The 14,141-nt window shown below is 38.4% G+C and overlaps 1 protein-coding gene across 5 annotated transcripts in view; it reads right to left on the reverse strand.

Annotated features, from left to right (window-relative positions):
• Window positions 1–1,112: 1,112 nt before the first annotated feature.
• LOC140200476 (thymosin beta-11-like) overlaps window positions 1,113–14,141 on the reverse strand; it is a 37,903-nt gene continuing 24,874 nt past the window's right edge. For 3 of the 5 annotated variants that reach the window (XM_072263844.1, XM_072263846.1, XM_072263845.1), the window contains 3 exons: window positions 9,841–9,909; window positions 2,672–2,779; window positions 1,113–2,399 (listed from right to left, as the gene is read on the reverse strand). In XM_072263844.1, the coding sequence (XP_072119945.1) occupies window positions 2,362–2,399; window positions 2,672–2,771 (138 nt within the window). In that variant the 5' untranslated portion in view covers window positions 2,772–2,779; window positions 9,841–9,909 and the 3' untranslated portion in view covers window positions 1,113–2,361. Of the gene's footprint in view, window positions 2,400–2,671; window positions 2,780–3,615; window positions 3,725–9,840; window positions 9,910–14,141 lie in introns of those variants that run through there. The other 2 variants (XM_072263847.1, XM_072263848.1) reach the window with 2 other exon arrangements.

Consider the following 14,141-nt stretch of genomic DNA (forward strand, 5'->3'; position numbering starts at 1 on the left):
TCTTTTTTTATTTACATAATTACTGTGAGCTCTGACATCAAAAAATACTGGATATTGTTTATCATCTTTTGATCTATTTTTGTATAGGAGTTAATTTTGTTGTTGCAGAAACAATGAAACATTTTCTTACACCTTGGCTTACGTTGGAGGCAATGCAGAGATTTTTATATCAGTTTAAAAACTTCACAATTATTTTATATTCTGTACTTGGAAAGATTTTACTTCAAATTGTGTAGAAACATTGCAGTGGAGCAGAAGGCAAAAACATTTTCTTGGTTGTTAAAGAAGTGAGCTTCATTTAGCTTTACTTCTAAAGACAGCTCCACCAAAATAATATTATTTTGAAAACCATGCAGAGTCTGAAAAAGGAATTTATTGAGAATACTGTATATCTTTAGTACAGAAATTGGTGATATGACAATGCATAAACATTACCATTTGTCTCAGTTAACATAAATATTCTTTGTAACAAAACCAGAGCTATGTTAAAATGCAAAACAAATCTTGTGGGTTTCAGTGATAGCTTTATAATTTTTCTGTAATAGGATTAGTGTTTAAAGAGGAACATGTTCCATCATAAATTTGAAAGATAAAATATGTAAAATCAATAATTAGAATGCATCTAAAATTTGTGTTTAAAAGAATGCTGCATTAAAGCTAAACAATTCTAATACACTATATGCTGTATTTTTCACAAATGTTATCAAGAAAGGTTGTCCCTTTTTCTACACATTTTCATATTCCTTTCTGAAAGTCATGAGACAGTCAGCATTAAAATTCACAGATTGCATCAGCAGGGATCTTTCAACTAATATTTATATAGAAGCCTTGATATTTGTGAACTGTGAGGAGGGATTATAGAGAGCATGAGACATTCCAACCATATCAAATTTACTTTCATTGTCATCTGCATTGCCACCTTTTCATGTGGAGATTTCTAACTGTTCTCTAATCTGGCAAAGTCCAGACAACTCAAAACAACCAGAACCATACAATGCTGATTTATTCACAGGCATTCAGAACCCTGCAATTGCTATTGTAGATATACAAGAAAGGATAACCACATTACCAAGTGCATTATGTAATTACATTTCAGTAAAAAGCTGGGTGCAAACTTGTACTCATTAAACTTAAGTCTTTGCTATGTGATTTGAAATTTATCATGTAGAAAGGAGGATGGGAAAGAGTCAATAATTTACTAGCTGATGTTTGGTAACAAATTCTTTATCAACTTGTACATAATCAAATTATTAACAAAATTTATCTAGGAAAATATGAAAATGAAGACTTCCAATTGATGCAACTTCCATTTATTGTAATCCTTAAAATTTACAAAATGGTTAATTGGAAAGAAGTATACTTTGATAGAAAGCATTCTATTTTCCCCCAAAACATTTTATCCTGTTAAATTAGATTTAAAATATTCTATAAATAAAAATATCTTATAATACATTTACTGCTGATATGTCTTTAGTTGGCTGAAACATTCAAATTTTACTTGGATAATTCACTGCAGATACATAGGACATCATCTATTAAATTAGTGATTTATACTGGACAATAGGATCCTCAAAATGTACACATATTTCATAGTTTATGGATACATATACACTGATGACCTATATTCTCCAAGATATTGGAAAGACCTTTCCATTCTTAAAGATGCTTACAATTGCTGATGATTAACTATTAATTATTTTTATTCTAGATGTGTGGAACAATTGAACTTATTTGCAAATACATTAAGAAGATTCTTTTATAATTGAACTGTTTCCACTATATCATTAACATACAATTGTAATGTTTGATGTTCCAAAATGGTTGCAGGTTAACATCTACATTGTTCATTCAATTATAGTTTCAAGAATGTGTGAACATTTTGCAGATGCAGTAAGAGCAGATAGAAAATATAATCAAAAAGAAAGCAAATTGATTTTTCCAGGATTTTGAAACTCTTGATGGTGATAGTGGGGTGGGGGAGGAGAGGAAGAGAGCTTGAGAAAGGATAAGAAACAACAAGTCTACACTATTTCACACATTTACTTATTTGTTGGTCTTTATTTACTTTGTAACACATTAAGCATAGAAGAATCAATGAACATGTGAATTCAAATACATGAATTAAATAAACTACTTCACATTTTTAGTGCACTATACATTGTTTCCAAAACCATACAATCCAATCACCATTATATCGATAATTTGGTCCCTTGGTGCATTATAGGAAGTAGCCTCCATCTTGAGATTTGGAGTGGATGCTGCAACAGAGTCCCATTGAGAGTTAGTTGGTGTAAGGGTTTTGAAACTAAAACCAGTCAACATAAAAAAATAATTAAAAGTTGCATCTCCTCCATTCCACATTCATGAAGATGATTCTTGCCTTTTTTCCTCTTCAATTGCTGAAACATAAAAAGAAACCGACTTTTTAAGCAAATCGATGTAATGCAAATTCAAATTCCTAAACTAGGTTTTCTCCAAGATAGAGTTAAATTATATTTAAGGATGTTAAATAGTCCATAAACATTCCAGTCACAATACCCTGCACTGAAGATCAAGCTGATAATGATTTAATGACTAGCCGATGGCAAATTCTAATGATACTTTACAATAGTATCTATCGCACAGGTGTGGCCGACAGTCTGTAGGTTGTCTCGAGATCTGGTATACTTACTCTCTTTTGTTGGCAAAGGGTTTTTTTCTTTGGTTTCTGTCTTCTTCAGTTTTTTCCTATCAAATTGTATGATTTCACATAGATTTGGTTTGTCTGACATGGCGTCTACTGCAAAATAAAAATCACAAAAGTCTTATCCAGTGCAATGCGGCATTTAAATCTCTTACTGTGAATGCAAAGAAGCCAGTGCAAAGCATCATAAGTAAATTTAAATTTTTGAATAATATTTAAAATATTTTTGTGTGAATATGGTTAACCAGAAGTTTCGGAAATAGAAAGACCAACCTATTATAATGATTATACGTGTTAAACTCGTGCAAATATATAAAAGATTACAAATGGATGGATCACATGAAAATATGCATTCTAACATTATAGTTTACTAACAGTCTCGGTCTGCACGTATTTCACTCTAAGATGTTCTAAAATCGTACTAATCCTACATTCTCCGTGTTATTGTTGTGAAAGGGAGCCGCCCTCCAGATGCATTGTTGTGAAAGGGAGCCGCCCTACGGATGGGCATTAATTCAGACCAGAATATTTTGGTATTATAGTTTACGAATAAAATTTAATAAAACTAGTTGGTTGAATTTCACGTACTGTTTAATTTTAAACTAGAGGTTATAGGAAGAAAAACGTTTCAATATTTCAAATTTTAAAAAATAAACAAGTTATTTGGGGGAGTCGCAGTTTTCGGAATGATCTAATCCCTTTTAATTCCAAAGCTTTATAGAATTATCCGTGTAGAAGATTGACATAGACCTTTATATAAATAAACTAACATTTTGCTTCTCTTACTAATTACTCATATTAATAAAGGTCGTAGTTTCTCCTCAAAACCTACAGAATTAAGAACATCGACAGATGTTTTCATCCAAATACAACGAAATCAAGATATTAGTCACAAAAAGATGCTTAAAAGAGAATCCGGTAGTATTGCTTACCGTTATCGTTATCCTGCTCCACCACAGACTCAGATACTACCCTCGATCTGCACTGCCTGGGCGTGGATTAAAAAGCGCAGAGCTCGGCGTGATTAGCATAAATCACTGACACAATTGGGACCGCTTTTCCGGAAATCAACCGTGCAGCAAATGGCATTGCAGCGTTCCTGGAAATGGTTATTGGCACCAGTAGAAAACTGATGCAAAGGCTTGGATGGTAGAAGCCATTTCTCTGGATTCAGGTCGCAAACTAATTATAGTATTGGCGAGTCGTGCAGTACAAGTGAAAGGGTCGTTGCTAGAAAGAACGCGATAGAAGAAAAAGGTACCTTTGCATAGCGATACTTTTCCACCAGTCCAAAATCCAACACATGAATGGCAAACTGTAAATATACACCATGAAGACCAGTGCAGAGACATTGCCTACTACCGAGGAGACAGACGCACTCGTTATTTTGTATGCAACGCCTGCCATATACATCACAATAAACCTCTGATAATTTTATTCACATCGCCTTCATGAGTAGCACTCAATAACAAAGTACAGAACATTTCAACAAAATTAAAACCTCAGTACCGCGATAAAATCCAAATTTTCTGTCGGTTGCTGCCTGAGCAATACTACAATTGTCCTGTCTTTTGACCACTCAGCCACAACAGAAAACGCAGTGAATAACGCAATTAGTAGATTCAAAATGTAAAGAAAAAATAGAAAAAAAGCTTAAGTTTCACTCTTGCAGAAAAAAACCGGTACTTCCTAAATAGATCCACAAGGCAAAAAAAAAGGCCGGGCATATTTAAAAAGATTTATTTTAAATACAAATGAATATTAGCCACACAGTGTGCCAATGGAAAAAATAGCGTTGCATTTAGTATATTTCATTTCATGGTTTTTGAAACAAAATTTTAGGTGGTCAAGGAATTTAACAAAAGATAAATCAGACATCTTTACACTTAGTCACACAAAATATAATTTCCTGTACGGTAAATAGTATTTTAGTGACAGCGATCAATCAATACAACGTAAGGAATTAACCAGAAAAGCACTTTTGCCTTGCAGCATCATTCCTTTTGTAATTTAGTCTCCGGATTCCCACCCTAACCAGATTTTATCTTTTGTTCTTTCCTCTCCTCCCCCCCCCCCCACAATGTTCTTGCTTAAAAGCTGTTACATCTTCAAAGATCTCACAGTTGTGATGTAATGTTATTATCATGAAATACTAACTCAGTTTCCCTGGAATTGCTGCTTGACCTAATAAGTACTTCTAGAATTTAATGGCTTAATTTCAGATTTCCAATCTACTAGTTTTGTTTTTGTTTTATATGGTTTGATTCTGAGTTACCCACAATGGGGAAAGTCCCAAATTCAATTCCTTATCTGCGCTGAAGTAACTATTCTTAACTACAGCAGGTGTATCTTGAGTTGTCAGCAAAATGTAAAAAAGCAGTCCAATTGGAATGATAGTGAAACTGTTAGCATTTATTGTCATTACACCACTAAACAGTTTTCCGGCAAAAATGTACTTGGTAAGACGGAGGCATTCAAAATGAAATATTTAAGAGTACAACGCTTAGACCATAAAATATAGGAGCAGAAGTAGGCCATTCAGTCCATCGAGACTGCTCCGCCATTCAATCATGGGCTGATCCAATTCTTCCAGTCATCCCCAGTCCCCTGCTTTCACCCTTTGCTTCCCTTGCTAATCAAGAACCTATCTATCTCTGTCTTAAATACACCCAGTGACTTGGCCTCCACAGCCGCTTGTGGCAACAAATTCCACAGATTCGCCACCCTCTGACTAAAGTAATTTCTCCACATCTCAGTTCTAAAAGGACGTCCTTCAATCCTGAAGTCGAGCCCTCTTGTCCTAGAATCCCCTACCATGGGAAGTAACTTTGCCATATCTAATCTGTTCAGGCCTTTTAGCATTCGGAAATGTTTCAATGAGACCCCCCCCCCCCCCATATTCTTCTGAACTCCAGGGAGTGCAGCCCAAGAGCTGCCAGACTGGCAGCAGTTTCTGGAGTATGCTTTGCAAAATGTTCAGAACATTAGTTGAAAATTGTGCCTTTTACTTGCTGGTTTACTGAGCAAATTCTTCAGTATGATTGGCTGCTAAACAACATTTTATGACACCAGACAGCAACTAACCTCAAAAGTGGGGAAGTCCAAACAGCAAAAATTGCTCAGTCTTTGTGAGCAGTTTTGTTTGAAATGATGTTGTGGTATACTTATGTCGGCCACCACCGACTGCCAAATCTGGCCCTATGTTTCAGCTCATGATTATTGACAATTCAATCTTTGTTCAAATTGTGTTTGCCTGGACAAGTTGAAAACCTTGGGGCAAGGATTCACTAGAGCTGTTATAACTATGAGCAGATACATTGGCCTGGACTACTCATATATATAATCTAGTTTGTTTGGAACAGAAAAGCAGAACATTTACAATTTCAGACTAAACTGAAAACACAGATGGACACTTGACAGCCATGGTAGGGCTTGCACAATATTACTTCCTATAAAGTGAGATTGGATAGCATAAGTGACAATGACCTATCACCCCTGGATGAGCTCAATGCCTTTAATGCATACTTTAATAGGGAAAATTATGACACATCTATATAAACCCTAGCGTCTCCAGATGAGCTTGCAGTCTCAGTCTCTGAGGTCGAATCCACAAAAGGTGTCTGGTCCGGCTGCTGTACCTGGCTGAATTCTACAGATCTGTGTGGACCAACTGGCTGCAGTACTCTCGATATATTCAGCCTGCGGTCTGAGGTTCCCAACTGCTTCAAAAGGTGTCTATTGTACATGGTGACCTGCCTCAATATATACCACCTGGTAGTGCTTACATCAACTGTAATGAGATACTTCATGAGGCTAGTTATGGCACAAATCAACTCCTGCTTCAAAGATGACCTTGATCTGCTACAGTTTGCCTACTGTTACATCAGGTTAACAGTAGATGAGATTTCTCTGGCTCTTCACCTTGCCTTAGACCATCTGGACAACTGAAACTTGTACATCAGGCTGCTGTTGTTCATCAACTGCAGCTCTGTGTTCAACACAATCATCCCATTGAACCTCATCCAATGAGGAAGTTGAGTAACAGTAACAGTTTCCCCTTTCGTAACAAGGTCTCCTCATGGACCATCAACACAGCTGCACATTAAGAGCTCTCTAAACATACATGAACAGGTGGCTAAGCACAGCACCAATACCAATGTTTCAATGTATATGTGATAAATAAATCTGAATCTGAACCATATACATATTAGCTGATGACAACCACCGTTTTAAGACGATAAGATATAGGAGCAGAATTGGGCCATTCGGACTATCGAGTGTGCTTCGCCATTCCATCATGGCTGATCTATTTCCCACTTAGCCCCAATCTCCTGACTTCTTCCCCTAACTCTTCATGCCCTGACTAATCAAGAATCTATCATCCTCTGCCTTAAATATACCCAATGACCCTAAGAAATAGGGTCATAAGAATATACCTAAGAAGAATAATGTGGGCTGCCTTAATGACTATCGCCCGGTAGCACTCACATCAACAGTTATGAAACGCTTTGAGAGGTTGGTCATGACGACTGAACTGCCTCAGCAAGGACCTGGACCCATTGCATTTTGCCTTTCGCCACAATAGGTCAACGGCAGATGCAATCTCAATGGCTCTCCACACAGCTTTAGACCACCTAGACAACACAAACACCTCTGTCAGGATGCTGTTCATCAGCTATAGCTCAGCATTTAATACCATCATTCCCACAATCCTGATTGAGAAGTTGCAGAACCTGGGCCTCTGTACCTCCCTCTGCAACTGGGTCCTTGACTTCCTAATCTGAAGACCACAACCGTGCGGATTGGTGATAATGTATCCCAATCACTGACAATCAACACCGGCGCACCTCAGGAGTGTGGGCTTAGCTCACTGCTCTACTCTCTATGTACACATAATTGTGTGGCTAGGCATAGCTCAAATACCATCTATAAATTTGCTGATGATACAACCGTTGTTGGTAGAATCTCAGATGGTGACAAGAGGGCATATAGGAGTGAGATATGCCAACTAGTGGAGTGGTGCTGCAGCAACAACCTGGCACTCAACATCAGTAAGACGAAAGAGCTGATTGCGGACTTCAGGAAGGGTAAGACGAAGGAACACATACCAGTCCTCATAGAGGGATCAGAAGTGGAGAGAATGAGCAGCTTCAAGTTGCTGGGTGTCAAGATCTCTGAGGATCTAACCTGGTCTCAACATATTGATGTAGTTAAAAGAAGGAAAGACAGCGGATATACTTTATTAGGAGTTTGAAGAGATTTGGCATGTCAACAAATACACTCAAAAACTTCGATAGTTGTACGGTAGAGAGCATTCTGACAGGCTGCATCACTGTCTGATATGGAGGGGCTACTGCACAGGACTGAAAGAAACTGCAGAAGGTTTTTCTGTTTTTGCACATTTTAAAAATATATTCAATATACATATACTGTAATTGATTTACTTGTTTATTATTATTTTCTTTTTTTTCTCTCTGCTAGATTATGTATTGTATTGAACTGCTGCTGCTAAGTTAACAAATTTCACGTCACATGCCGGTGATAATAAACCCGATTCAGATTCTGATCCTGACTTGGCTTCCACAGTTGCCTGTGGCAGCAAATTCCATAGATTCACCACTCTCCGGCTAAAGAAATTCCTTCTCATCTCTGCTTTAAATGGACGTCCCTCTATTCTGACGCTGTATCCTCTGGTCCTAGCCTCCCCCACCATTGGAAACATCCTCTCCATATCCATTCTATTGAGGCCTTTCAATGTTTGATAAGTTTCAATGAAATTCCCCCTCATTCTTCAGAATTCAGGTGAGCATAGGCCCAGAGTCATCAAACACTCCACATATGGTAAGCCTTTCAATCCCAGAATCATTTTCGTGAACCTCCTCTGAACCTTTTCCAATGTCAGCACATCCTTTCTTAGATAAGAGGCCCAAAACTGCTTACAATATTCCAAGTGAGGCTTCACCAGTGTCTTATAAAGCCCCAACATTATATCCTTTCTTTTATATTATAGACCTCTCGAAATGAATGCTAACATTGCATTTGCCTTCCTCATCACCCACTTAACCTGCAAATTAACCTTTAGGGAATCCTGGATGAAGAGTCTGAAGTCCCTTTGCACCTCAGCTTTTTGAACCTTCTCGTCATTTAGATGTAATTCTCTCCCCACAGCTCATAATAATCCAGGCTCATTAGGTAACTCTGGCTAATGACCATGTGACTCAGCATTGCATGGGTAATGGTGAGAATAAGCAACACACATCTCGGTTAGGTATGATTCATGTTCTACCCAACAGGAAAGTTGGATGAAATGATGAGGGATTGGAAATTATGGTGACTGCGACCCCATGCAAAGTTATTGTTTGCCAGGAAATACCAGACCTTACACTAGCATAAAATTAAAGTGGAAGTATATTTACAGGTACTTCAACTTTAACAACACTAAGTAAAAAAAAAAGGGCCCAGTACAGTTAAACCAGTTTAAATGTGCACATAAACGTTGGAGCTCATTTTTAGCGTAGTCGGATGCTTCGCTTTGATTACTCATGCTCTGAACCCATGTTCTGCTTGAAATACACCAGCCTCAGTTCAAACATCCCTCGAAGACTACTTCGAATAAACTGGCTAACGCAGGAGTATTGGCACTTTCTCCTTGGAATCATTCGTCTGCACAAAGCAGTCCTTACAACGGAGTCTCTCCTTCGAGTGGCATTCTGTGAGCATCTTCTCTTGTGCTCCACTCTGCACCTTCTGCCAGCAAAGGATCAAAACCAGATCTCTGTCCCCCAGTAATCTGATGCCGTCCAGCTCACTCGAATGTTCCACTGCATCTCACTGGACAGAACGTTACAGCGCGTTACGAACCCAACTGGCTAACACAACATCCCTAGGCTGAGCAAACGGCTCCTTATTTCAGCCGTAGCCAAAACACTGGCCTGCGAAGCTTAACTAACGGAACACACTGTGTTTGCAAAAAAGTAAAATAGGTTCTTAACCAGAGAATTATGTAGAAAATAGTCTACGGTTTTATTTCTTCTACCAAAGTGCATTGTTATGTTACTTCTGTTTAAGCATACCGTGAGTTAACAGTAAAGAATCATATTCTGGAAGAATTACAGAACTTTTATTTACAGTAATAAACAAACACGTCTTAAACCCACCGGATGCTCAGTGCTGTCCAATCATGTACTGGCACATCATTGCATGTGATATCACCACATCTTCTGTTCCTTAAAAAGAAAAAATAAATAACAACATTAATCAAAGTAAAGACATAATTCAGTAAGTCTCAATCAGTCTCTCTGTGGGTTTACGAACACGAGTAGACCTCCTAAGTGGTATACACAGACCTTGTGTTTCATTGTTATTATTTACATGTTTTGACTCATCTGCATCAGTGAACTGAATCTCTGAAGAATCATATCTTCCTTCCCTTAAAAAGAAAAACAAGTAACCACATTAACTAATAAACAAATCTATATCAGCTAACTGAAACTCTGAAGCTGGCTCTTCGCTATCTGAGCCATGACTCTTCTTGTGCTTCTTCTTTTCTGCTTTAAGCTTTTCTTTATGTATCTCAACTAAACTTTTTGGTATACTCTTTCATGCCTCCTGGTTAGAATCTGGAATTTCAGATAAGCAGTTCATGCTATCCTCCTCAGCAATCTGATTCCCTGCTTCTGTTTGGACTGTATCTTTCCTAATTCCTTCCACTTCCATTTGTAATGAAATGCAAATCTTCTTTTCTTCATCTAATTCATTCATTAACTGTGTAATCTCTTTTTTATGCTGAGACTTCATCAGTTCAATGAAACTTCTCAATTCCTTCACTTGTGCTTTCACTTCTTCCTTATACTGTGCCCACTGTGAACGTTCTTGCTCTAGACGGTGATTAGACTGAATCTCATATTCTCTCAGTGTCTCTCTCATTATCGCTTGCATTGAAGCAACCTCTTCCTGCCGTTGCTTTTTCACATCATCAATTGCCTCCTGTTGGTCGTCTCAGACACAGCAGCTACTGCTTTTATATTCTCCATGTCAGCATTTTCATAAAGTGCATCTATATAAAATTCCTCACGTTCATCTTCAATCACTGCATTTACTTGTTTCATTTCATTTTCCTTCTTTCTACTTTTACAACAGTGTGAAAAATGATTAATCTTACCGCAGTTGTAGCAAAATTTGCCATATGCGAAACACTGATTTGGACGGTATTCCTGCGCACAGCAATCACATGATTTTTTTTTCAAATGCCGTCTTGCTCTCTGTTGGTTTTGTCCATGTATTATTATATTTCTTGATATATTTGCACTTTTTTACAGCATTTACATTGCAGTTTTTGACAAAAAGCTTTTCAGCCTGTGACATTACGGTCTCAGAAGCTTTGCAGAGTGCGAAAGCTCATTCAAAATTTAAATCTTGCTCATGCAAAAGTCTTTCTCTCAGTGCATTATCTCGAATGCCACAAACTAGTCTATGTTTAATAAGAGAGTCTGTGAGCAATCCAAACTCGCACGTTCTACTACGCTTTCTTAACTCAGTCACATACTGATCAATTGTTTCAGTAGCTCTCTGCGCACATGTGAAGAATTTATACCGCTCATACGTTAAATTACGCTTAGGTATACAAAATACTTCAAATCTGTCCATTATCAACTTTAAATTGAAATTATCTCCATCTTCAAAGACAAAATCGTTGTATAACTCTACTGCGTCATTCCCGATTACATGGAGCAGGATTGCAGCTTTGGTTTTGTCCGCTTTTCTATCAGCTCCGATTGCCGATAAATATATTTCAAACTGTTGCTTGAATATCCTCCAATTCTCAGCTACATTTGCCAGTCAGCTGCAATTTTGGTGGGGGTTGTAAACCTTCCATTTTACTGTTTACAGTTCGAACTTTTTTCTTCTTTTTTTTCCGATTATCTTTGATTCTCGATTCTCCCGTATTATTCTTCCAGAACAACTTGTGACACCATGTTATGTTACTTCTGTTTAAATGTACAATGGGTTAACAGTAAAGAATCATATTCTGGAAGAATTAGAGAACTTTTATTTACAGTAATAAACAAACATGTCTTAAACCCGCCACATGCTGAAACTTTCTGGCAAAACCCCGCGTATGCTCTGTGCTGTACAATCATGTACTGGCATATCATTGCACGTGATATCACCACATGCATGACCATACACTTTCCAACACTGTATTCCATCTGTCACTTCTTTGCCTATTCTCCTAATCTGTCCCAGTCTTTCTGCAACGTTACTGCTACCGCAACACTACATGTCCCTCCACCCTTGTTTCATCCACAAACCTGGCCAAAGAGCCATAATTCCATCATTCAAATCATTGACTTATAACATTAAAAAAGTGGTCCCAACACAGACTCCTGTCACTGTCACTGGCAGTCAACCAGAGAAGGCTCCCTTTATTTGCATTGTTTGCCTCCCGTTAATCAGCTAATGCTCTATCCATGCCAATATCTTTCCTGTAAAAATTCAAATTATTAAGCAGCCTCATGTGTGGCACCTTGTCAGAGGCATTCTGAAGTTCCAGGCACACAATATTCACCGATTGTTTATACTGCTTGTAGTTTCTTCAAAGAATTCCAACAGATTTGTCAGACAAGATTTTTCCTTAAGGAAACCATTCTGACTTTGATCCATTTTGTCACGTGCCCTCCAAGTACCCTGAAACCATATCCTTAACAATTAACTCCAACATCTTCCAATCACTGAGGTCAGACTATTTTCCTTTCTTCTGCCTCTCTCCCTTCTTGAAGAGTGGAGTGACATTTGCAATTTTCCAGTCCTCTGGAACCATGCCAGAATCTATTGATTCCTGAAAGATCATTACTAATGCCTCCATAATCTCTTCAACCACCTCTTTCAGAACCCTGAGGTGTAGACCAACTGGTCCAGATGATTTACCTATCTTCAGACCATTCAGATTCCCAAGCACTTTCTCCCTAATAACGGCAACTTGACTCACTTCTGCCCCCTGAAACTCTCAAACTTCTGGCTTATTGCTAGTGTCTTCCACATGGAAGACTGATGCAAAATACTTATTCAGTTTGTCTGCTATTTCCTTGTCACCCATCACTAACTTACAGCAACATTTTCCAGTGGTCTGGTATCTACACTGGCCTCTCTTTTACTATTTGGATGAATAACAGGTTGTTCACATAAACACCAGAGCCAGGAAAATTCACCAGTGCCTCTACTTCCTCAGAAAGCATAAGAAATTTGGCATGTCCCAGTTAATCCTTACCAATTTTCATTGATGTACTACAGAAGGTATCCTATTTGATACATCTAGCTTGATTTGGCAACGCTCTGCCCGTGACTACCAGCAACTGCAGAGTTGTGGACACAGCTCATAACGTTATGAAAACCAAACTCCACTCTGTGAACTCGGTCTATACTTCTCTCTGTCTCAGTAAATCAGCCACCATAATCAAACACTCCACCCACCCAACCTGGATATCCTCCCTTCTCCCCTCTTTCATCAGGCAGAAAATACAAAAGCCTGAAAACACAGACCTGTCAAGGACAGCTTCTACCCTGCTGATATAAGACTACTAAATGGTACCCTAGTATAATAAGATAGACTTTTGACCTCATAATGTACCTTGTTCTGAGCCTGCAACTTATTGTTTACTGCAGTGCACTTTCACTGTTGCTGTTAAACTTTATTCTGCACTGCTTTACTTTGTTCTGTCTCAATGCACTGTGTAATGATCTGATCAGTATGGACAGTATACATAGCAACATTTTCATTGTGTCTTGGTACATGTGATAATAATAAAGCAATCCCATTCCCAATCACCAAAATGGAATTGGGCCTGGTAGAGTGGAGCTGCAACAACAACCTCTCACTCAACATCAGTAAAACTAAAGAGCTGATTGCTTACTTCAGGAAGGGGAAACAGAACGAACATATGCCATCTCCATTGGGGGATCGGCAGTGGAGAGAGTCAGCAGCTTTAAATTCTTGGGCATTAACATATCAGATGACCTCCCCGGGACCCAGCACATAGATGCAGTCACAAGTGTGGCATAGAAACATAGAAAATAGGTGCAGGAGTAGGCCATTCAGCCCTTCGAGCCTGCATCGCCATTCAGTACGATCATGGCTGATCATCCAACTCAGAACCCTGTACCTGCCTTCTCCCTATACCCCCGATCCCTTTAGCCACAAGGGCCATATCTAACTCCCTCTTAAATATAGCCAATGAACTGGCCTCAACTGTTTCCTGTGGCAGAGAATTCCACAGATTCACCAATCTCTGTGTGAAGAAGTTTTTCCTCATCTCAGTCCTAAAAGGCTTCCCCTTTATCCTCAAACTGTGACCCCTCATTCTGGACTTCCCCAACATCGGGAACAATCTTCCTACATCTAGCCTGTCCAATCCCTTTAGAATTTTATATGTTTCAATAAGATCGCCCCTTCAATCTTCTA

Source organism: Mobula birostris, chromosome 7, assembly GCF_030028105.1.
Source record: "Mobula birostris isolate sMobBir1 chromosome 7, sMobBir1.hap1, whole genome shotgun sequence".
Taxonomy (NCBI): domain Eukaryota; kingdom Metazoa; phylum Chordata; class Chondrichthyes; order Myliobatiformes; family Myliobatidae; genus Mobula; species Mobula birostris.